The sequence below is a fragment of the Hyperoodon ampullatus genome (assembly GCF_949752795.1).
Source record: "Hyperoodon ampullatus genome assembly, chromosome: 9".
Taxonomy (NCBI): Eukaryota; Metazoa; Chordata; class Mammalia; order Artiodactyla; family Ziphiidae; genus Hyperoodon; species Hyperoodon ampullatus.
The window spans coordinates 16,783,870-16,808,216 of NC_136922.1; the positions used below are offsets into that span (position 1 = coordinate 16,783,870).

General features: G+C 40.7%; 1 protein-coding gene across 2 annotated transcripts; it reads left to right on the forward strand.

Moving 5' to 3' along the window:
- Window positions 1–368: 368 nt before the first annotated feature.
- On the forward strand, window positions 369–22,474 carry STARD3NL (STARD3 N-terminal like; the record flags this gene model as incomplete). Of its 2 annotated transcripts, XM_079710897.1 has the most annotated exons (7): window positions 369–593; window positions 7,823–7,900; window positions 10,526–10,603; window positions 12,536–12,589; window positions 12,704–12,821; window positions 15,488–15,583; window positions 22,416–22,474. In XM_079710897.1, 7 exons carry the CDS (start codon window positions 369–371, stop codon window positions 22,472–22,474), a joined length of 708 nt encoding a protein of 235 aa, XP_079567023.1. The 2 variants fall into 2 exon arrangements, with proteins under 2 accessions (XP_079567023.1, XP_079567024.1); XM_079710898.1 differs by lacking the exon at window positions 12,536–12,589.
- Between the last annotated feature and the right edge of the window lie 1,873 nt (window positions 22,475–24,347).

Sequence of the window (24,347 nt, forward strand, 5' to 3'; positions counted from 1 at the left end):
GCTCCAGGTTCCAGGCACACCTGTCTGTTGTTGACAGCCTGTTTTTACCCTATACTACTTACTATAAATGTGCATTCTTCTTTACTGACAGTCTTTCCCGTAACAGTTTTTTTGGTATTGATAGTATTGATGGATAACATCAAGAATTGCTTCTCATTTCTCTTTCTCTCTATATCTTCATCAAGACAGAAATGTCTTCAGTTAAAAAACCCCGATGCTTAGTGAGATGGCCAGTCACGCGGGGCAGGGCTAGCACTGTGGTATCAGGTGGGCTCTGATTTAACGTTCGTTTCTCTTTCATTCCCCAAAGATTTCTTCTCTCTAGGGATGGTGAAGTTGGAGAGGGGCTCCTTTAACCCTCCTGCAGGATGAACCCTGTGCCAGAAGACATGGAGAACGCTCTCATGGGGAGTCAGACCTCGCACGCTTCCCTGCGCGACGTCCATTCCATCAACCCCACGCAACTCATGGCCAGGATTGAGTCCTATGAAGGAAGGGAAAAGAAAGGCATATCTGATGTCAGGAGGACTTTCTGTTTGTTTGTCACCTTTGACCTCTTATTTGTAACGTTACTGTGGATAATAGAGTTAAATGTAAGTGTTTTTTTTTTTCATGACATTATACGAATTGTTTCCAGAGACAAAAAAAAAAAACAGTTTTCTTATTTTTCACATCATTTCTGTCTCATTTTCGTGAATTTCATCTTTTTTTCAAATGAGGCACCGTTGGTCTTCTCCAGCTGATTTGGACCTTTCTTGTTTTTTTATGGTTATTATCAATATTTAAAACGAACCTGGTTAGTTTAAAATTCACTTTGTCTGCAATTATGAAAGTTGAATTCTTGGGGTTTTGCTCTATAACAGGAGTTGGCAAACTGCAGTCTGAGAGCTAAATTCAGGTAGCCTGGTTTTATAAATAAAGTTTTATTGGAACACAGCCCTGCCCATCTGTTTACATATTGTCTGTGGCTGGCTTTTGTGCTGAGTGGTTGAGTTAAGTAGTTTTGACAGAGTCCATCTGGCCCACAAAGGCAAAGTTTTTTATTCCTTGGCCCCTTTCAGAAAAAAACTGCTAATCATTGCTTTAAAAAATGTAACATGCCTCTGGAATATGTTTTAAATGTTGCATTTACTTTCTAGTTCCCATATCTAAGATTTTGCATGCCCTTATTTTTTATTTTTTTGCAAAAGATTATTTGTTCATATTTTATCAAAAAAAATCCTAGAGGCATTTGGAGTTTTGTCTCTATTTTGTCAAATTTTGTGGTTATATTGCCAAATAATTGTCTAGACCAGTACTACCCAATAGAAATAGAATGCAAGCCTCATGTAATTTTAAGTTCTCTAACTGCTACGTTTAACAAAAATAAAAATAAGCAGGTGAAATTCATTTTAATAATACATTTTATTTAACCCAATATATCTGTTTTCTCCAAAGCCTCGGCTTTGACTGTTTACATTTCTTACCAACAAATAGGTGAACTCTTCCAGAATGCTTCCTCCCAAGCAAAACTTGTCTGTTTCCTTCACTTTCAGCAGTTCATTTATTTTCAAGAAACATTTGCTAAGGCCTGGGTAGCCATAGTTATTAGCTAGTGTTTATTATTAAGAGGTTACTCTTTGCTAGGCATGGTGCTAGGTGCTTTATAAGAAATTTATTAAAATAGAGAAAATACGAAAGGATGCTGAGATTCCTGTTGGAAAATGATTTTTAATTTTGCCTCATAATAGAAAGAGTCAATGTCTTAATCTAAACTCTGATTAATATTCTGATTCATAGCAGCAATTTTAGTTCTAGATTCTAGACTCTTAATAATTAGCATCATTGGATTCATTTAATTTCATCATAAATTCTAATAGAGTAATAAAACTTCATGAAAGCAGATATATACTTATATTCGAAAATTTTAAAAATTTAAACAAAAGAAGATAGATTTTTCCCAGAATCAAGGTCATATGCAGCACAAATCTGTTAAGTTTCTGTTTATAGATTTTTCCTTCTGTTAATCTAGCATTGTGGGTATGCCTTAGTTTTGTTTCAAACCAAAAAAGCCAGTGATATGACAACAGTAATTTAAAATGTCTCTTTTAACCATGGGTTCCATGTATACACATTAAAGAATATATTTAAATTGATATATTTTAAAGGAGTAATACGTTTTCAAAACCAGCAGCTGTAGCATGAGAGATCAAAAAGAAATGCATCTTTTAACAGGAAAGCTTAGCAGCAGTCTTAAGGAAGCACACTTAAAATTATTGCAGTGACAGCACAAAATCGAGGCATTCATTGGTTTGCCACTAATATGACCACTGAGTGTGCACTTAAGTTAGGGAAGCTATGGGATGGGGCCGTGGTGGGTCACGGGATTACACTACTCACTTCCCTCCTTTCTTACTGCTTCAAGGAAATTGAAATGGAAGTGAAGTAAGTGGGATGCACCCTGTTTCGTTCATCATAAGCTATCTGTTTCCATCCATATGCAACATTTTATAAATGAAAAATCACCAGACCTAGCAATTAAGAAATTTGTTTCTATCCTTACTTTTCCACTGACTACCAGTTTCCCCATTTGTAAAAAAGAGTATATGATCTTTAAGACAGTATATCATGACTTTCTTAGCAAGGCTATTTAAAAAAAAAGAAAACATTTAACTTTCTAGTTCTATTTGTTTTGAATTGTCAGTCCTGACCTGGGTTTTTCATTACACACTGTACCATCCCTTTTCTTTTGTTGTCTGTCTCTGTAAATCTCTAATCACTCGGATCCACTGTTATTTTCACATGACTATGTGTTTACTGAGTGCCAAGGCATAGGCTTCTGATTCAGGTGTTGCAAGCTCCACAAAAAGTTACATGAGCTTTAAAGTTTAGCTGAGGAGGTGTAACAGATACCTTATATTGCCTCCTACTGTTGATCTTTAAAAGAGGAAAGAAACAGCATAAAGGGAGCTTAGGCCTTCAAAAGAGTATGGGGACCCAGCTGTTCTATGCAATCATAACAATAACCAAAATATTTTGCCTTCATATATGACTTCCAACTTAGCCACTTTTCCTCCTGGCTCCAGGGAGCTGACTGGCGCCAACCCAGCCTGGTGTGCAGGGCCTAGGCGAGCTGGAGCAGCCTAAGAGCACCTTGGTTCACTTCCCTGCTGGAAGACCTTGGGCCAGCTGATTTCTTTGGGCCAGTTGAAGAGATGGTTCTGGTTCTGTGTAGGACCTGCTGGTACACCCCTGAGTAGACTGGTTTCCCAAATTGGATCTAGAATTCACCATCAGTTTGATTTGCTTGAAGACTCTATTCCCTCTCCAAACTCTTTTACCCCAGGCTCTTTAGACTGACAGGGACAGGGATCAAAATGGCAGGAGAAGGGAAGTTGTTTTTCTTTTTCAGCTTTTGACACTTTGGTTGAGATTATGGTTCAAGAAAGACCTTTATCAGTGCTTATTGCCTGTCTTCTTATTTTCTAACTGGTATACCAGAAAGTGTCAGAATGCTTCTAATTTGTCCCAGAGCTGTCATGGCCAACTCTGTGGCCTCAGGCAAGCCATGTAAGTTCTCTGAGCCTTGGTTTCTCAGTCAGTTAACTGAGCTAATACCTGTCTTGCCTTCCTTGTGAATTCTTGTGAGGAGCAAATAAAAAGATATATTCCACAGCCCCTTGGCAGTTATGAAGCTCTATATAACTATAGATTATGTAATTTACTATTAGCTAAATAAATTCTACCCAGAAAGAGAAAAAACAAGTTGGTTATTAATCTCTCTCTATTGTTACACTTATGTTTCGGGTATTTATTATCCTACTGATTCTGATTCTGATTTTATTACCCCACTGTCATTATGTTCTATAGTTAAACTGTGATGACTCATGATAACAAAAACTCACTGGGAGAGTTCAGTGGGTTGGAATTATCTGAAGAGTGGAATTGGGGATAGAAGGGTGATCTAGGATTGGATGGTGGGACCAATAGGGAGAGGGTTTCGAGATGGAGGTGAACAGAAGCACTGAGGCAAGACTGTTGTGCTTATGCAGGTGTGTGTGTGTGTGTGTGTGTGTGTTTTGGAGGGGACAAAGGCAGATGCAGAGAAAATATTAGCCTGGCTAGAAATAAGGTGCCTATAGGAAATGAAATTGCCTAGGTAACCTGGTTCTAAACAATTGAAATTCTTAAAGGGCTACATGGCAGTGTTGGACTTACCTCAGTTGTGAGCTGAGATACGTTCTAGAGCAGACTGAAAAACACGGCTTTGAGATGTTCCAGAGGTCACTGACTCACATTCCACGTTACATCACAACCTACCTGCTATGTCGATTTGGACTCTTAACTTGACATTGCTCCCTGACGACACATACACACACCCGCTTCTTTATCAGTAAAAAAATACCCTGATGCTCAGGCCAAAGGTGAAGAATCATCCTTGACTGATTTGCTTGTTTGTTTTGTATTTCTCATGCCCCCTGTCCAATCTAAAAGTAAGTCCTGTCAAATCTGCCTGCAAAATATACTCACAATGTGATCCCTTCTCTCCATTTCTACCATTGCCACCCTCGACCAAGTCAACATTATTACTCATCCAAACTACTGCACCCTGTCTGTGCCTGACCAGTTTGCCTGCTTCCGCACTTGCCCTCCCAAAATCCATTCTCCTGATAGAATCCAGAGTGATGATTAAAAGTAAAAACGTAAATCAGATGTTACTTTCTGTTTAAAACCCTTCACGGACTTAACCGGAGCACTTAGCATAAAGTCCAAATGCTGAAACTTGGCTTGCAAAGCCCCCCAGAAGCCAACCCAGACTTCCTTTCCCACCCTCTGTTCCTGGCCCACCCAGATCAGCCAGACTTCTGTTCTCAGAATGGAACAAGCCCTCTTCTGTCTTAGACCTTAATACTAGTTCCTTCTATATGAAATGGTTAATTTCCTTTATCTTGATGTAGTTTCAACTCAGCATGCTGGTATCAGTTTAAATGTCACGAAGAGAAGACTTCCATGACCACCCACCCCAACGGACTCAACTATTATTCCATCACACTGTCCTGTTTCTGTCCTCTTTGTAGCACTGATTTTCTTATGTGTCTCTATCTCCACTTGCTAGCATGGAAGCTCCATAAAGGCAGATATATTGTTTTGTTTACTGGAGTATTTCCTGTGTTTAGAACAGTCCTTGGCATTCACTAGGTGCTCAACAGATATTTGGTGAATGGATCAAGATCATGGCCGTGGTTTGCAGATTAGGATAAATTCCGGGCAGACTGACAGTAAGAACATTAACTCAGAAACTGCTGAAGGAGCCCCATGGAAGGTGGTAGGAGTAGAAAAGGAGCAGCTCACTTGAGAGACATACTAAAGGAAGAAATATCAGGCGATTTGTTGATAGGCTGATTTTATCACCCCCAGGATCCAAAGATGACTCTTAAGATTTCTAAGGATGGAGCCTAGAATAACAGTACCAGCTCTGGCAGAACTCTGATTGGGAAGGGGTTCCATGTGAAACTAAAGGTGAATCTGGGACATCTTGTGCTAGAGATGACGAAGATTTTGAAATAATTTAGAGTACAAGATGGGCTAGAAATGTAGATTTTAGATTTCTATATTTAAAGGCAACATGAAATCAGGGTCTCTTAAAATATACGGATACCGAAGAGAACCCTTTTCTACTGGCTAGTTATTGAACTGTTATCAGCAGCTTTAATTCCTGTTCTCTCAGCCAGGAGGGGTAACTTCTATGTGGTAGAGAACTCCTCTTTGCCATAGGCTACTTGGAATAATCTTTTTAAAAAATATGTTGGATATTGGTAAGTTTCCTTAGTCTAAAGAGACACAGCAGTGAGACTAGACGGTTGGTTGGCTTTTAATTCTCCTTGGTCCCAGGTTTTCAATTCTATTCATTTGTAAAGGTCTACCTATAGTCAGGCAGGTCTGTAGGCAACCTGCACAAATTACACAGAAGTCTGAGCCTCCTTAAGGGATTTAAAGTACAGAATAGTGTTTATGGTGTACTCAATTTTCATAACAAGTACAGTTGACCCTTGAGCCCAGCATGCCGGGGATGGGGACAGTAATCTTTGTATAATCTGTAGCCAGCCCTCCGTATCCGAGGTTCCTCCACAACCACGGATTCAACCAACCAGGGACCATGTAGTACTGTAGTATTTACTATTGCAAAATATCCACGTGTAAGTGGACCCGTGCAGTCCAAACCCCTGTTGCTTAAGGGTCAACTGTACTTGAAAAGGTATCTAAGCCAAGAGAATCCTTTCCTTTTGGCAACTTTTATTCTAATTTGACCAATTAGCAAACCTTGCAAAGGTATTCCTTATTGATTTTTTTCCCCTTTTTTCTTTTACCCAGGTCTTGGGTTAATTGCCCTCTAATTTGCCCTTCTCAGACCAGCTGCACTGGTTTGCCAGGACCAGCAATGTCTGTGCTCTAGATCAGAACCGTGAATTTACTGTTGTACATCATGTTCCCTATTAGCAGCTAATCCACGGGCCCTCGCCTTACGGAGGGTCTGCTTAGAATGCTGCATTTGCTGCCACGCATACGTTCCCTTCCTTGATTAGTATTCTATATAGTTCGATATGCAGAATTTTGAACTTGATCATTTAAAATTCATCTTGATAGGAGAATTGGGAGAGGACAGAAAATTTATCGTATTAGGTTTAATTTTCATCATCTACTATAACTTTCTCACATAGGTCTAATCTGGTCCTTATTTTGTTATCTATTCAAGTTAAAATATATACGTATACATATAAGTTGATAAGAGTGCAGAATTTTAAAGTGCTAGGAGCAACCAGGAGATTTTTTACACTTCTGTCCTGTGTCATGATAACTGTCGTCATGGATGTGTGCTCAGAGATCAGGGGACCACTTGACCTTCCAAGACTTAAAATAGTGCAGTGGTCAGAAAGTGAGGGGAGCCCTGGATAAATGTGAATTTTCTTCTTTAAAAATATGTTTGTATATACAATGGAATATCACTCAGCCATAAAAAGAAACGAAATTGAGTGGTTTGTAGTGAGGTGGATGGACCTAGAGTCTGTCTTACAGAGTGAAGTAAGTCAGAAAGAGAAAGACAAATACCGTATGCTAACACATATGTATGGAATTTTAAAAAAATGGTTCTGAAGAACCTAGGGGCAGGACAGGAGTGAAGACACAGATGTAGAGAATGGACTTGAGGACACGGGGAGGGGGAAGGGTAAGCTGGGACAAAGTGAGAGAGTGGCATGGACATATATACACCACCAAACGTAAAATAGATAGCTAGTGGGGAGCAGCCGCATAGCACAGGGAGAGCAGCTCGGTGCTTTGTGACCACCTAGAGGGGTGGGATAGGGAGGGTGGGAGGGAGACGCAAGAGGGAGGAGATATGGGAACATATGTATACATATAACTGATCCACTTTGTTATACAGCAGCAACTAACACACCATTGTAAAGCAATTATACTCCAATAAAGATGTTAAAAAATAATAATAATAAAAATATATGTTTGTGTGATTGAAGACTTTATCTTACAAGAGAAAAAAATTTAGTTTTCACATTTAACATTTCAGTTCACCAAAATATGAACTACAAAAAATGGCACTGTTCGTCATTATATATTTATATTTGTTGAACAAATGAATTCAGAATTCAAGTGGGAAATGCTCTTCAGCATTTTTCTATTCGAATTATGAGCGTTCTTTTCTCCCATATTTTAACATTTCTGGGTTAGGAGAAGGCAGAAAAGTGTACGCAAAACCTTACTTGTATGTTCTCTTGTATTATTTTCACACATAACTCTCCTCATTTTTACTTCTTCCTCTCCTTCCCAGGTGAATGGAGGTATTGAGAACACGTTAGAGAAAGAGGTGGTGCAGTATGACTACTACTCTTCTTATTTTGATATATTTGTAAGTATTCTCTGTTGTAGGTTTCATTTTGGACATGATGAAACTAACCAAAAGGCAGATTTCCTGTCAGTAGACCTCAGATTCTATGCCATTCTTTTTTCCTCTTTTAAACATTATCTTTCCTTTTTCCTTATTCTTGGACCATTCAGTGTGCACTCTCTCTCTCTAAGGAATTGCCTGGTCATCTCAAGGAAAAAAAAAGATTAATGAGAAATACGGGAGCATAGCAGAAGAAGCCATTCTGATTTTCCTTTATTCTTTAAAATGGCTGAGATAGACGCCACTGACAGACCCTAATCACTGAAAGGAAAATGTACCTGTTTACATAATAACACATGAAAATGCCATTCCTTTTCTGTCTTGAGGTAGATTGCTGTGTATATTTTTAAAAATACTTCTGTTTCATTTTTCCATAATAGGAGTTTTTGAGAAAAGTGATATATTGATAATCTTGGGCAAAACTAGTCAGTTGTAGAATTATATAGATGCAGTTATCTGTAGATGAGGCAGTATCTTTCCAGGACACACTGTGACTTTGGTTGGGTTTAATACATCTCACGGTATCTCTTTATAGGTGATAGTGTAAGTCAGTCCGATTCTAACATTGTGTTAGACACGACCTAGGCAATTAAAATTCATAAAGAATCCCCCCCCAAATTCATTTTAACTCCTTTACTCACTATCTTTAGAAGCTGTGTGCACAACGGATAAGACCCTTGAAGTCAGAAAAACCTGGGTTTGATTCACAACAGTATCACTCATTGTATATCTTTGAATATATTAGGTCTAAACTTCAGTTTCCTCATATGTGAAATGAGATCATCATCGTTCTGAAGAGTAAATGAAATAATACCTGGAAAGCACTTAAGCCCAATGATAGGTATGTCCTAGGAGCTCAGAGACTCACCTGCAATCATGGTTATTATCATCATTAGTTTTGGATGAAGAGTATTACTGATTATATTTTCTAGTGGTTTTCATACTACTATAAAAAGTGTTGTTTTGTTTTGTGTTTCCCACACTCACTGCAGAAGTATGTATGAGGAAAGAGACAGGGTTCCCAGTAAATAGAGATCAGGGTTCATGTCATCACCCCCTTGCAATCTGAGTAATTCCATTTTCATCTGTACGGTAGGGTTCCAATAAGATTGTTTTGGAAAAGTGTTTGGCTGCTACAGAATATTTGGAACACCACTGATATAATTTAATCTCCTTTTCCAGATGAAGAAATTGAGTCTCATGGTTCAGTGTCTTGACCTACCCCAGGTCACTGAACTTGGTGGCAGAGCATGTGAGATCCCAAATCTCTTGATAATTTTTTCCTGTAAAACTATTGACATAGAATAACAAAATTGACTTCTCTTTTTCCTTTTATTTCCCCTGTTGAATTTATCTTAATATAGTCTGAGCCAGGACTTACCGGGAAGCCAAGTTAATCCACTGGCCAGATCTCCAAGGATTGTCTGAACTCTGCTTAGGGAGTTAATGATATTGGACAAATAGGTGGGACCTATTAGCTCAGCTTGGCAAGACTGTCATGCCTGGCCCTGGAAATGGACACAGCCTCCAGGAAACCTTGGGATCTGGGAGACTTTGAGATAGAGGAATAAAGATTTATACTTTTGCCAAGTCCAGAATGCAGAAATAGGGGTAGGATACATAGAGAAACTAAATGGTTAGCAGATTATTAGAAAACACGTGTTTAATGAAAGCAGAAAATTAAAACAAAAACAACTGCAAAGTTCATTTACGTGAAAGGATCTTCAGTGAGGTCACCCAGCCAGTGGCAGCAAAGAAGTTGTCAGCCTCCAGCCTTTCAGTAGTTGTGATTAGTGAGGAACTTTGGGCCGACCCCCTACCCTGAGGCATTGCTCCAGAGCCACCTGACTTCCCCCTACTCAGAATAAGTATGTTTTCCAAGTAAAATTAGTAAAGTTTTATTCCGTGTTTATTCCTTAGTAGAATTACTGAGACACCTAAGGCATAGTGGATAAGAGCCTGGTCTTTGGACTCAAGCTACCAGGGTTCAAATCGTGGCTTCCTCACTAAGAGTTGTGTGGCCTTGGACAATTTTTCTGTCCATCTTAATGACAGTTGACTCATGGGATTGCTGGGCTGGGGGGATTACATGGGATAATTATGCACATGAAAGGTTTCACAAAAGTCCCTGAACCACCCTGAAAAATCAGAGGGCAGGTCCTGGGATAGCAGAACTCTCCCAACACCCCAGTAACTCAGAGCTTTGCAGTGGACTTCACTAAGAATCTGGTATCTTCCAAAAAGTCAGTATTTGTACTTGGAGTGAAAACTTTCAAAGCATTTTGTCCAACCTTAAAAGGATATCAGAATATATATATGGACTTAAATAGAAAGGAAAAATAAACATCTAACTATATGTTCTTTTGTTGATAATGGGAAGTTGATTTGAATCCCTCTTTGGGCGGTATTCCATAAATTCTAGAACAGAGGATCCCAAACGCTGGTCTGTAGACCAGTACCCATCTGTGACAGTTTTCAGCTAAATCAGAACAATGAAGACACTTTGGTGGGTTCTTCCTAAAACCCAATGACTTTACCTTTGTGTATATTCCTTAAAACTTATCTTGTCTTTTCTCTTTAATACAGCTTTTGGCAGTTTTTCGATTTAAAGTGTTAATACTTGCATATGCCGTGTGCAGACTGCGCCATTGGTGGGCCATAGCGGTGAGTACGCCTGGTGAGTGGTCCCTCCCCTCCGATTTTGGTGGCTGGGGCCTGCTCACAAGAGGGCTGAGCTGCGGGCAGATGTGGATTCCATCTGGGGTGGATTCCGCTTGCTTTTCCTGAGTCCCTGTCCTCCACACCTCAATAGGTTTCACTCTCTGGGGCTTCTTTCCAAAGGTAATGAGTAACTAGCCTTGTCGCTATGGAGACTGAGACAAGTGAGGAATCTAGGGGCCGACCCGTGACTGTGGTCCAAGCATCAGCCCACCCTCTACCTCATTATGCAAACGAGAGATGAGTTCCGTCCCTCTGTCACGAAGCGATTTGCACAATTTCCTCTCGGGTTGAAACTGCTTGGTGATTTTTCACGACTTGCTCTCCGCTTATTTTGATCACTGCCTTCCTCACGGTGTTATCCCCCTCGCTGCAGTCTTAAAGGGAAAAGCTCCCTTTTTATGGTTGCCTTCGGGCTTCTTGAAGACAGTGGCAGTTTTTAACTCCCCTCTGTTTCCTGGCCTCCAGCCCAGAGCTTTGGCACAAGCTCTTCACCCTCAATAGATATTTATTGATTGAGAGAAGAATTACAAGCAGTTCTGCCTGAATTATTTTCCCTGTTTCCATGGACTTCTAAACAGTCACCTTGTTGAGAGCTCTAACGAGGCAGGTATATGGGGGGTGTTGAAGTCCTCAGACTGGAGAGACATGGGCAGGACCAACCTGCCGTCCTGCTTCTGGAAGGTGAGACCTCAGTCTGTGTGGGACCGGCATGGGCTTGTCCAGCTGGGCATGGGTTTGTGCGCTGTCCTAAGGAGGAGTCCCCCAGGGGCCGCGTCTGCCTGGGCCGTCTCTTGTGAGCATCCACAGAATCCCAGGGCTGCTGTCAGACCGTCCGTTGAGTCCCAAGCTCACGGTTCATGGATGCGGGCTGACAGTTTCAGCCGGACTTGACTCCCTTTACTGTGTACGCTGTTGCCGATACCGAACGGCTGTGATGGTTATCCCTTACCCACTGTCTGCAGCAGCCCCAATTTGGGCCGTTCTATTCCAGTCTCCATGATGTGCACTGGTATTTGTCAGACCATCTGTCTCAGTGTTTGTTTCAGGAAAGTGGTTGACGTGCAATGAGAGTTTTAAGAGAGTTTCTTCAATCTCTTCTTTGAAATGATCAACAAAGGGACAGGTCACATTTAGCACAGCCATTTTATTGGTTTTGATTCTCGTTTTAAAAAATGTTTACAGAGAGGGGGCCAGGCAGCCGGAAGGAGTCAGCTGGTACCTGAAGAGCACTTAGTGTCAGCCTATAAAGTTAATTAGTATCAGAATGTAAGATGCCTCCCCTCCCGTGTTGTGTGTGTGTGTGTATGTGTGTGTCTGGCTGGTGTGTGTGTGTGTGTATGTTTTGTTTTGCTGGCAAAACTAACTCTGCAACTTTGTCAACACTAAGCATGATGCCTGATGTTCCCCAACCTCCGTTTTGTCAGTCATGGCTGCTGTTGGCACTCACTTTGGTCAGGTTTCATATTGCTACAAATATTAGTTGAAGGATGGAGAGACAAACCCCAGGTGCTGTGGGATTGTCTCTGGGCTTCCCAAGCCCTGGAGGAGCCTTGCCTCTCTCTTTCACTGGTCCTTTCTCCTATGCCGATAGCATCTTTGCATGTTGTACCCTCTAGTGGACAAAACAGAGTTTCCCAACACACAGCGCGTGGGTGAAGGGAAACCTCAAGCTGCCAGTCAGGACTCGTGTGCCACGTGGAAGCCCACTTTGCCCCCGTCTGGTTTAGGGGATAGAGTGACATGGGAGGGAGCTGGGTGAGACAGACCCTTTCAGGCATTACCTGCTCCTGGCTCAGGTGGGTCTCTTGCTTGAGGAAGGTGCCTTCAGAGTGTAAAATATCGAATTTGAACGCTGCTGGATTATGTGTCTTTCAGTTGACGACAGCAGTGACCAGTGCCTTTTTACTAGCAAAAGTGATCCTCTCAAAGGTATGGCTTTCCGCTTTTTCTGTGCCATGACCATCTGTACTGACACAGCTGCGTTCTCCAGGGTGAGCTCATGGTAACTGTGTTTCTCTCTCCTGGTCACGTCTGTTCTTCCAGCTTTTCTCTCAAGGGGCTTTCGGCTACGTGCTGCCCATCATTTCCTTCATCCTTGCCTGGATCGAGACGTGGTTCCTGGATTTCAAGGTGTTACCTCAAGAGGCAGAAGAAGAAAACAGTAAGTTTCTCTCCAAGTTCCCCTCCTGAGACTGGCCAGGCTGGGAGGAGGGGCTGCAGAGGTCTGTCTTTGTTTGTTTTAATTTTTATTTATATTGGAACAGAGTTGATTTACAGTGCTGTGTTAGTTTCAGCTGTACAGCAAAGTGATTTAGTTATACATATACATATATCTATTCTTTTCCAGATTCTTTTCCCAGATAGGTTATTACAGAGTATTGAGTAGAGTTCCCTGTGCTGTACAGTAGGTCCTTGTTGATTATCTGTTTTATATATAGTAGTGTGTGTGTATGTTAATTCCAACCTCCTAATTTATCCCTCCCCCCACCTTTCCCCTTTGGTAACTATACATTCGTTTTCTAAGTCTGTGAGTCTGTGTCCCTTTTGTAAATAAGTTTATTTGTATCATTTTTAGATTCCACATATAAGTGGTATCATGATATTGGTCTTTCTCTGTCTGACTTACTTCACTTAGTATGCTAATCTCTATGTTCATCCATGTTGCTGCAAATGGCATTATTTCATTCTTTTTTTATGGCTGAGTAGTATTCCATTGTATATATGTACTACATTTTCCTTAACCATTCCTCTGTCCATGGACATTTAGGTTGATTCCACGTCTTGGTTATTGTAAATAGTGCTGCAGTGAGCATTGGGGTGTGTGTATCTTTTCGAATTACGGTTTTCCCAGGAGTGGAATTGCTGGATCATATGATAGCTTTACTTTTAGTTTTTTAAGTGTACTCCATACTGTTCTCCATAGCGACTGGAACAATTTACATTCCCACCAACAGTGTAGGAGGGTTCAGAGATCTGGCTTTGCATGGAGCTCTGGGTGCAGTTAGGCAGATCGCATGTCTCCACCCTGCAGGGCTGCAGCAGACATCGAGGGAAGGGTTGGGTGAAAGGACAGGGACAGGGTGTGGCTCCTCACTCCAGCTATTAGGCCAGGCTTCCCCGGAAGGAAGTGTGAACACTGGTGGAAAAGACATTCCAGCAGCAACAACAGCCAACACCTCCTTCTCCTCGGACAGGTTGACCTTTTCTCCCTGTCAGTAATAACTGGAGGACACAAAGCATTTTGTGCCAAGATAGCAATTCTACATAGAAGTCCTCAATTTTCCAGAGTCTCCCATTGCTGTCCATCCCACAGGTGGTGCCTTTGAATGGGCCAGTGTGAATAACAGCTGAGTGCCTACAGGGGGACGGTTTGATGGAGAGGAGGGAGTTAGCCAGCTGGAAATGTTCACCCATCTCAGGCTTCCCAGTCCTCTTCTGAGGAGCAGAGTGAGAGCTGACGTTATGTAGTCATGAGTCCTGTCAAAGCTGTTATACTCTCTCTGTGTGGCTTTGAGCATCACTGGATATTCACTGGGAAATCCAAATGATTGATTGAGCTTTAGGATGAACTATGGGGCTGAAATTCTTCTCTGCATCATGGCCTCAGTGAAAGCCTGCACATCCCACCTGCCCTCTTAGAGGTGATATAATCAAAGTTCAATGCACAGACCCGGGCAGTTTCAAGACATGCTGTTTTTATGCTCTGTCAGTCATCTGGCTGGATTTGCCCTGCCTAATAGGAAAAAAAAAATTCTTGTGTCTTATAGAAAGTTAAGCATGATTGTAACCTCAAGATACAGCAGAAGGGAAAATAACCTTGCAAGTAGTTTTTTCAAAAGCTCATATACAAAGAAGAGATCTAGAAGAAAAGAATTATAATTTCAAGTGTAGATTTTAAAACACATGAATCAGACCAAGATCCGTCTTCTATTCTGTGCCCTCTGTTCCTTTATGAAAATGTATTGTGAAAAGGGGACAAATAAAGCTAACGGAAGCCACTTTTTAAAAAGTTGTAAATAGAGGACTTCCCTGGTGGTCCGGTGGTTAGCACTCTGCACGTCCACTGCAGGGGGCACAGGTTCGATCCCTGGTTGGGGAACTAAGATCCCCCTGCCGCATGGCACAGCCAAAAATAAAAAATAAAAAGTTGTATATAAACATCAAGCTGGACTTTATTGAAAGCATTATCAACTGTTAATGTGACTGAGGCTTGCATGCCTATGTGATTAAACCAAACTCAAAGTAACTAATAAAGCAGAACATATAATTAATGAAAAAATTGAAAACAGCATTTATTTTCACTGTAGCATGTATTACATGCATACCTGGCACCTGCTATTTGGCCCGGTGCTTCCTCTAGCTTTATCTCGGTGTTAACTCAGCTTCAGCCAGAAGAACTCATTGTCGACAGCCTCTCTCATCATGTGCTAGTGCTTTGATGCTTTACGTCTGCCATTTCTCTAACCAGACCCAGATGTAAAGCATGACCAGGTTTTTTGTTTGGCTTTGTGCTTTGGTTTTGATGTTGTTGATTTCTATAGGGTAGTAGGTTATTTCCAAAGGGAAAGATGCTATAAATACGGAGCCAAAGAATCCCATGAGTAACATGAAGCAATTTTTTTTAACTAGTTGAAATCTGTCCTTATTGTACTGGTTCATAGTTTATTAATAACACTTTGTTTTTGGTTGAAAGATTTTCAGAGTACCCTTCCTGCTAAGAGTTTTTTTAAAAATGTAATAGTAACACCATTTTATTGTAATTAACCTGGCCACTAAGCTACCAGAACACTGACATCATTCCCAGTATCTGAATTTCTTCTCTTCCAGGACTGCTGATAGTTCAGGATGCCTCGGAGAGGGCAGCACTGATACCTGGTGGTCTTTCTGATGGTCAGTTTTATTCTCCTCCTGAATCCGAAGCAGGTACAAAATTTGATTATCATTTGCGTCTTTGTCATCATTCAGAACTTGGTCACCCTCTCCCCCTCACTACCCCCTCTACTTCTCAATGCGCTTAGCAAACGTTTAACATGCCAGGCATTTAGATCGTGAATATAACTAAGACTAAGACGTGGTCTTGATGTGCGACCCGTGATGAGATGCAGAGATGTGAAAATAAACGTGGTAGAGGGCCTTAGACCTGATGTGTGGCCGGGGGGAGGGTCTCTATGCTCTGTTATCTGTCATCCCCTAACTGACCTTCCTCCACAATCCGCCATGTCTGAGAGTAGCAGCACTGCCTACCCAGTTGCCCAAGTCAGAAACCAGAGCCTCACTGGGGACTCTTCCCCTTACCTGTGGCTCCCGGCCCATTGTTCACCACGCCATCTTGATCCTCTTTGTTTCTGCCTCCTTGATTTCATTTAAATTGCACCACTTATCATATCTGTAGCCTCAGTTCAGCATTTCTCATTTCTTTTTTTTTTTGGCCGCGCCGCGCGGCATGTAGGATCTTAGCTCCCTGACCAGGACTGGAACTCGCGCCCCCTCCATTGGAAGCACGGAGTCTTAACCACTAGACCGCCAGGGAAGTCCCCAGCATTTCTCATCTCAGTTTCTGCAACAGCCTCCTCCTCAGTTGCCTTCTCCCAACCAGCCACTAGAATGCCATGTTAAATAGAACACTTGCATTGTTCTAAAGGTTCTTCTTAACCACTCTATGAGGTAAAAGTCTCATTATCCCTGTTGTAGAGATGAGCAAGTTGAGACGCAGAGAAGTGAGGTAGTTTGTCCAGCATCACACAAAGAGTAAGAAGGTGGAGGATTTGAACCCCAGCTCCAGGGCTAGAGTCCATGATCATAGCTAATATACAGCCTTTCAGTTTTAATGAATATGCAGAATTGATCACATTAGTTCCTTGCTTGAAAGCCTTCAGTGGCGCAAAGGATTAAGAAAGTCATTGGATCCTTAGCACCTCTGTGTCCACCCTTACCCAGGGATCCAAGCTCTCTTCTCATTATGCTCCTTGTGTGCTGTTCTTAGCTTTCTGAAAATACACTAACACCCTCAAGCCATTGTGCATCTTGCTTGTTCTATCCTTGACATTACCCTCTGCAGTCCTAGTTTCCACTCACACGTGCAGAAGGCTTCTCCCCACTCCCACCCTCCCCCTGGCTCCCAGCACTCCTAGGTAGGGGGTCTTTTGCCTCAGTCTGTAAGATCTCTCCCACAACCCTGTCATCCTGTGTTGACTGCACTGTCTTTGGCAGTGACTTGGCCTGTTTCTATTACTGGGATATAAACTTGGGTTAGAGACTACGTTGTTTTATTCCCCACATTACATTTAGTAAATATTTTTAAAACACACACACACACTAGAGTAAAAACAGACTCCAGGCAGAAAGAGCCACGTGAATATCAAAGGCACAGCGGGGCTTCCCTGGTGGCGCAGTGGTTGAGAGTCCGCCTGCCGATGCAGGGAACACGGGTTCGTGCCCCGGTCCGGGAAGATCCCACATGCCGCGGAGCGGCTGGGCCCGTGAGCCATGGCCTCTGAGCCTGCGCGTCCGGAGCCTGTGCTCCACAACGGGAGAGACCACAACAGTGAGAGGCCCGCTTACCACAGAAAAAAAAACGAAAAACAAAGGCACAACAATGGGACATAGGATATTAGGGGAATTCGAAGTAACTTGATATTCTGGACTGTTGGTGTTAGATTTAAAAGCAATATAAAACACAAAATCATAGAGTTAGATGAAATAAAGATATGAATTAGCAGAAAAGCAATTTCTCAGCCAGCAGAAACTAGAATAAGTATTAAACTTTCATTACCTCATTATAAGGATGATTTCCTTGAGATTTTTGTATGTCACAGGACTCATTCTTCCAGAAAAAAAGTTTGCATTACAGTTCATGCTTTTGTATAACTTTTTTTCTAAGACTAATAAAATTTCTCAGCCCCAATGTATTTTTTTAATTAGAAGTTCAGAACAACAGGATAAAAATGTGAGGAATACCTCAGGCATTTTTCATCCAGCAAGCCATTGGCTTCCTTCTTTGACTTTTACCACCACCTAGTGGCAGTTGGAAGCATTACCATTTCATTGAATTATGAAGCTAAACAAAAACAACCCTGTCAGTGTTCCACTGGGTGGCTGCATTGTATAAGACAAAGCCCAGATTAGTAGTGGGCAGAGGAGTGTTCAAAGTGACTTACTTTATTGTATTATATTTTCATTGTCTGAATGTTCAATTCAGGAAAGAATTAAGATTGAAAACTATTATTGGAATTAATGTGCCTAGAAAAGAAGATTTTACTTTAAAATAAAGCTTTCTTATGAGGTCAGCAGACAAATATTAGATAGTCTTCTAGCAGCAGAAGTTATAAGCTTTTTGCCCTTAAACAGTGCTAATTGGTCCCTATCAATAAGAGAGTGTCTGGGGCCTGCCTTGCCTTTTCTTGTCTTTCTCTAGCACCTAATATAGTGCCTGGCACATAGTAAACTTAGAACTGTTGAAGGAATGAATGAAGAGAGAAAGAAAGAAATTGGAGGCACCAGACATTTAAATGTTAGCATTTTTCCTTGTAAAGGAATGGCTTGAATTTTAGGATCACAGAGCTTTGGAAAATTAGCACATTTTAGTGGATGTACTTTTAAAGGATATAAAGATGGTTTGTTTTACAGATTTGCTTGTTGGTTTAGCCATATCCTGTTTGCCTGTGTATTAAATGGAAAGAATGAGGAAGCAGAGTCCTTTCTCAGATGATTGGGTTGAGGTTGTTATGTGCTCAGACAATTTAAATGAACCAGTTGTGATGCTGGAGAAAAGGTAATTTGTCACCTCTTGAATCATTGAAAGACTGACTTAAAATGAAGAATAGCTCATTGCATACTATCACGTGTGCTAAACAAATCTAGATGAAGGCATTGAAATTTTTGTGAGTGTGTGTGCCTTCTAAAATGGGTGTGGCCACACCGCACAAGGATCTGTGGGCAAGGATGTTCAGTGCAGTATTGTTTATAAAGTAAAGCAAAATGAAACCCAAGCCTGGGAACACCTAAAAGAGGCAAAACATTTAAATAACTTATGGTACATCCTTATCATAAATCCTATGAGGCTGTTAAAAGGAGGCTGAGGTTCATAAATTAATATGAAAAGATGTCTACTATATATTAAGTAAAAAAAGGCAACTTGTAGAAGAGTATATACACTATGAGACTATTTGTGTTAAACACGTGTATATATATATACACTGCAAAATGTGGTTTTATTAGTACATTTGAAAAAAAACTAGTTAGTAAAATAAACTGCCTGAGGTCTAAAAAAATAAATAAATAGAAGTCACTAAAATAAAATGGAATTTAACATTTAAATACTAGTTTACCTTTATAAATTATGGGCCATTTTTGTATGTTAGATAAGTTTTCTGGAGTTTTTGAAACATCTTTTTTTTTTTGAATTTTATTTTATTTATTTTTTTGTACAGCAGCAGGTCCTTATTAGTCATCAGTTTTATGCACATCAGTGTATATATGTCAATCCCAATCTCCCAATTCATCACACCCCCACCCCCACCCCCCGTCACTTTCCCTGCTTGGTGTCCATACGTTTGTTCTCTACCTCTGTGTCTCAATTTCTGCCCTGCAAACCGGTTCATCTGTACCATTTTTCTAAGTTCCACATATATGCGTTAATACACGATATTTGTTTTTCTCTTTCTGACTTACTTCACTCTGTATGACAGTCTCTAGATCCATCCACGTCTCTACAAATGACCCAATTTCGTTCCTTTTTATGGCTGAGTAAGGCATTGAAATTTGAATTTGACACCATGCATGCTGGTGTGGGCTAAGTCTGTGAAATTATGTCCCCTATGGTGTGTGGCTGTGTCTTTTCAGTTGTTGTTGTTTTTAATTCTTTTATTTTTAAGCCTGGCTTCCTAGGGGTCACCCCTGTGTCTACATAGCTTAGTGGTAGCCAATGATTAGACAGCCTTTGTGGTCAGTCACCTTGATTAAGACTTTCATCCTCGACCAAGTGGATATTTGTATGTATTGGATAGCACATTCAAATTTCAGGTCTTTTTGAGTCTTCTTCAAAAAGCTTTTTCAGCTTTTTGAGTCTTCTTTTGCTGAATATTTTCACACGTCCTCTGCATATGCTCACAGCCTCATGGTTTTTAGGCTATAGCGTGGGTTCTCTTGGGTTTCCGCTGTGTATGCACACAGCTTCAGCCAAGCATATGCTTGCTGCAGCCATGACCATCACCTCAAACCAGCAGAGGCTCTGGCCCCTGTGCTCACATACCACTAAGTCTGTCATTTCACCATTGCATCACTTCTCACCCCAGATTAAATGAGCTCCTTCAACCATGTAAGTTTGCCGCCAGTCCTTACGGCCTGCCATACTCTAGAAGAACCTTCATGCCATGGAGCTGGGTGATGGGAGGTGGGGGAAGAAGCGGGGGCAGCTAAAGGAAAGAGCAACACGGTCGTTCCCGCAATTCTGCAATGTTTCAAGCACTTCTCACATAGTTGTAAGCCTTTGGTCGTTTCCCCAACACTGAACTTGCTGTCTGGTTCATCTAGTCCAGTTTTAGAGTCACTTTTCAAGGAGAAGATTTGTTGAACTCCTTATTCGACAATAGCCAGAACACCTTGCTAGCATTCACTTTTAAATTATGGAAAGCATATGCATTATTATGTTTTCATTTTAAGTTTGGCTTTATTTAGGACTCCCAAATAGTTCCAAGCCATGTCAGCTCACTGTGGCTTGACTGCCGTTACCCTGACAGGTGGAAAGTGAGCCCGGAAACAGGAAGGCTCAGTATGACCACTTTCCTTAGACTCCTTTCAAAGTGACATGGCAGTTAAACCACTCCAGTGTCTCTAAGATTTCCAGCAGTTTAATAAGCTGGGAAGTGAAGCCTCCCAACCACTATATCTTTATGTATTTGTTTTACCACAAACTTAACCTGAACGACATGACATTTATGAGGTTGAGGTGTGGGACTCAAAATTTTCTTAAGATTCTCAAGTATTCATTCTTCTGTACCAGATTTGTTCTTGGCTATAATCCAGGCAGAAGTTCTCGAAGAAAAAAGTGCCCTTTTAAAAAACTTTTTATTGGGGTACACTTGATTTACAATGTTGTGTTAGTTTCAGGTGTACAGCAAAGTGAATCAGTTATACATATGCATATATCCACTCTTTTTTTAGATTCTTTCCCTATATAGGTCATTACAGAGTATTGAGTAGAGTTCCCTGTGCTATACAGTAGGTCCTTATTAGTTATCTATTTTATATATAGTAGTAGTGTAGATGTCCATCCCAATCTCCCAATTCAACCCTCTCCCCCCACTTTCCTTCCGGTGAAAGTGCCCTTTTTGAAGTGTATTATCTGATAAGAGTGAGGCTGGCTGCTTTTGCAGGTGAGTAGGTAACATTCTAACCTGTTCCCTTGGTCTCCTCACCAGTCTCTTTAGTTCCCTGATTATGAGAGGAATGCATAATTGTTATAAAAATGTGTGAAAAGAACAAAAGCGAACGATAACGCTCCTTCAAACTATTCAGCAGCATTAGTATTGACAGTTTAGTTTGTTTCCTTCTACTTTTGTGTAATTTACATAATTGTTGGCCGTAATGTCTGTGTTATTTATACCTGGTTTTAAAAATTATAAAGTCACTTTAAGTTTATTGTAGAAATTTTGGAATATCCAGAAATGTACATAAGTCATCTGGTCATTTATTTCTAGTCTTACTGATTTGTACAAGTATATCAAGTTTTTTTTTTTTTTTTTTTGCGGTATGCGGGCCTCTCACTGTTGTGGCCTCTCCCATTGCGGAGCACAGGCTCCGGACGCACAGGCTCAGCGGCCATGGCTTACGGGCCCAGCCGCTCCGCGGCATGTGGGATCTTCCCAGACCGGGGCACGAACCCGTGTCTCCTGCATCGGCAGGCGGACTCTCAACCACTGCGCCACCAGGGAAGCCCGTATATCAAGTTTTTAAAATGTTTATCAAATATGATCTTACACTATATTTCTCATTACATATTTGCCTTTACTTTATAGCATGTGCATTTCCCATGTTGTTATATACTGTATAAACACAGTTTTTAAGTGGATGGAAGATATTTCATGGAAATATAATAATTACTTAACTTTTCTTCTACTCTCAGACATTAGATTTTTCTTCTCATTTTTAGAGGGAAAGTCTTCATAATGGAAAAAAGTGTTATTTCCTCAGGGAGGTATCCTAAGGATATCATCCCAGAGTGGAATGACTGGGTCACATTCAAGAATAATAACAGGCTCACGCAACATTGACCCAGAATGGTTGTAACCGTGGTCGCTGGCAACAGCGCACAGTGGTGACCGTCAGCTTTGCCTCTACATTAGAATCCCTCACTGCTCTCTCACTCACTGAATACAGCTCTTTTTCAAAATACGTAGATTAAGTTTATTAATACCCAAAGATACTTGCACTTGAAAAACAGGTAAGCTTTTCAGCAAAGAAGCAGAAGAGGAGGAGCAGTGCATAATAGTTCTTGGTCCATATGAATATTTTTAGAACATACGTGAAATCCATTTTGACAGATCGGTGCTTGCGATAGGTCCTATTTGAAAGTTTTGCCTCCTACAAGATATAAAGTAAAACTGTTTTACAGTTTTGTTAACTTGAATCTCTTGCGGCTTAAACATATGTATCCCTCATTTAAAATTTTATGTTCATAGATTATAATTTTAAAGAAATCATTCGTTACTGTAATTGAATGCAGTACTTTTTCTCTTTCCCCTTCCCGACCATCTAGGATCTGAAAATGAAGCTGAAGAAAAGCAGGACAGTGAAAAACCACTTTTAGAACTATGAGTAAGACTTTTATTAAAGTAAGTCTTCGAAAATGAAACTGTAATAATGAAGTGGTTAAATACGGAGCCTTTCTTTGAGTAGATTCAAAGTAAAGTTCAAAGAATATGTGTGTGATTATACATTATATTTCTCCTAAGTACGTGAATTTGTCAGGCACATTTTATGATGTAAAATCTCTAAACCTTTTCTAGGTATAAATTTGCGAAGGATGAGAAATACCTCAGAGTCCCAAATTTCTAAATAAGGATGACTTAGTTCCTTTTTGTTTATGTAGCCAGAATGTCTCCATGTCAGACTTTGTTTAATTACAAACCCTAACTTCTGAGGGCGGCGAGGGCAGCAGTCCTGGGAGGCTGGTACTGTCATTGTCTCCACGTACCCGGAGGCGGGTGAGACTGAGGGTGAGTGACTGGTCCAAGGTCGCACAGCTGGCAGGGCAGAGCCAGGACTCAGGCATTCCGTGTGGTACCAGGATCTGCTCTGGTCCCGCACCGGATGGACGTCTCTGGAGGGTTCTGGAGCTTCTGAGATGACACATGTGGTCCAGTCACAGCAGTCGGGCCCGGTGTACCTCCAGGTCAGGGCACATTGTTCATTCCCTTCAAATCATCAAAGGAAACATTTCAACCTCAGAAATACGAGCAAATAAACATACAGGCAATTGTAGAAGCAGCCACCCTGCTTAGTTATTTAACCACAGAAGGGAAAAGAGAGTAGATCTTAAAAGTTCCCATCACAAGAAAAAAAAATAATCCATAACTAGGTATAGTGAGGGATGTTAAGAGACTTACTGTGATGATTTCACAATGTATACAAATATAGAATCATTAGGTAGTACAACTTAAACTAATAAAATGTTATATGTCAATTATATCTCAACTTAAAAAAATAATGAAATAAAATTTAAAATTTTATTAAAAAAAAAATAAAAGGCAGCCAGAGGCAGCCAGAGTCGCAGCAAATGGAGGCCCCGCCCTGCATCAGTCGTACCCAACACGCTCCGGCCCCTTTTTCTACAACAGTGTTCAGACATAGGACAAAAATATGAGCATGTGAATAAGGACGTCCTTTTCTAAAATGCTTTAAAATAAATTCTTGGGTGGCCTCACCCATGGTCTTTCAAGTGTCTGTAACACAGCCTATCTTTAGTATGTAGACTTTGTTGTAAATGCATAGAGCAAAATGTAGCATTTTGCCTTTTTACAAATATCAAATATTTCTGTGTTCTCTCTTTTTCTAAGTGTGAAAAACCTTCACTGAACGTCACCAGAGGGAAAAAAGGACTGAAACTGGGGGTCTCCCTTTTGAAGGTTGAAATGGTGACATCCACTGCTGACATTACTGAATGGCTAATAGAGAATTTATTGATTGTAATACCTCACAGACATGGTACCATCTCCACATGCATTTAATCACCTGCCTGTGGCTGGTAAGATAATGTCATGATCCATCCTGTATTCAGTGAGACTTGAGTCTGATCTGTCAAAGAATAGTTGCAGAAAGTCTTGTGCTGTGTTCCTGATCAAAAGACTTCTTAATATATTGTAATAACACTTTTTTAGTATGCAAAATATCTTTTTATTTTGACTTGCAGAATGGAATTTTTTTTGTTTCATGTGTTGGATTTCTTTTGTCTTTCTTTTTTAACTCCCTACATTTCCCTTGTGTTTTTTTAACTCATGCACATGCACTATTTGTACAATTTTAAAAGGTAATAAAATCTAACATATCAAAATGATCAGTTTTATTTTTCCTGTTTTGCATTATGTATTTGGCCTAAAGTGTTGGAATTAAAAACGGGGAACATGAGGGATTGTGAATACATATGAAAAGTCACCAGAAATAGAATCGTTCTCTCAGAAGTATGATCTAA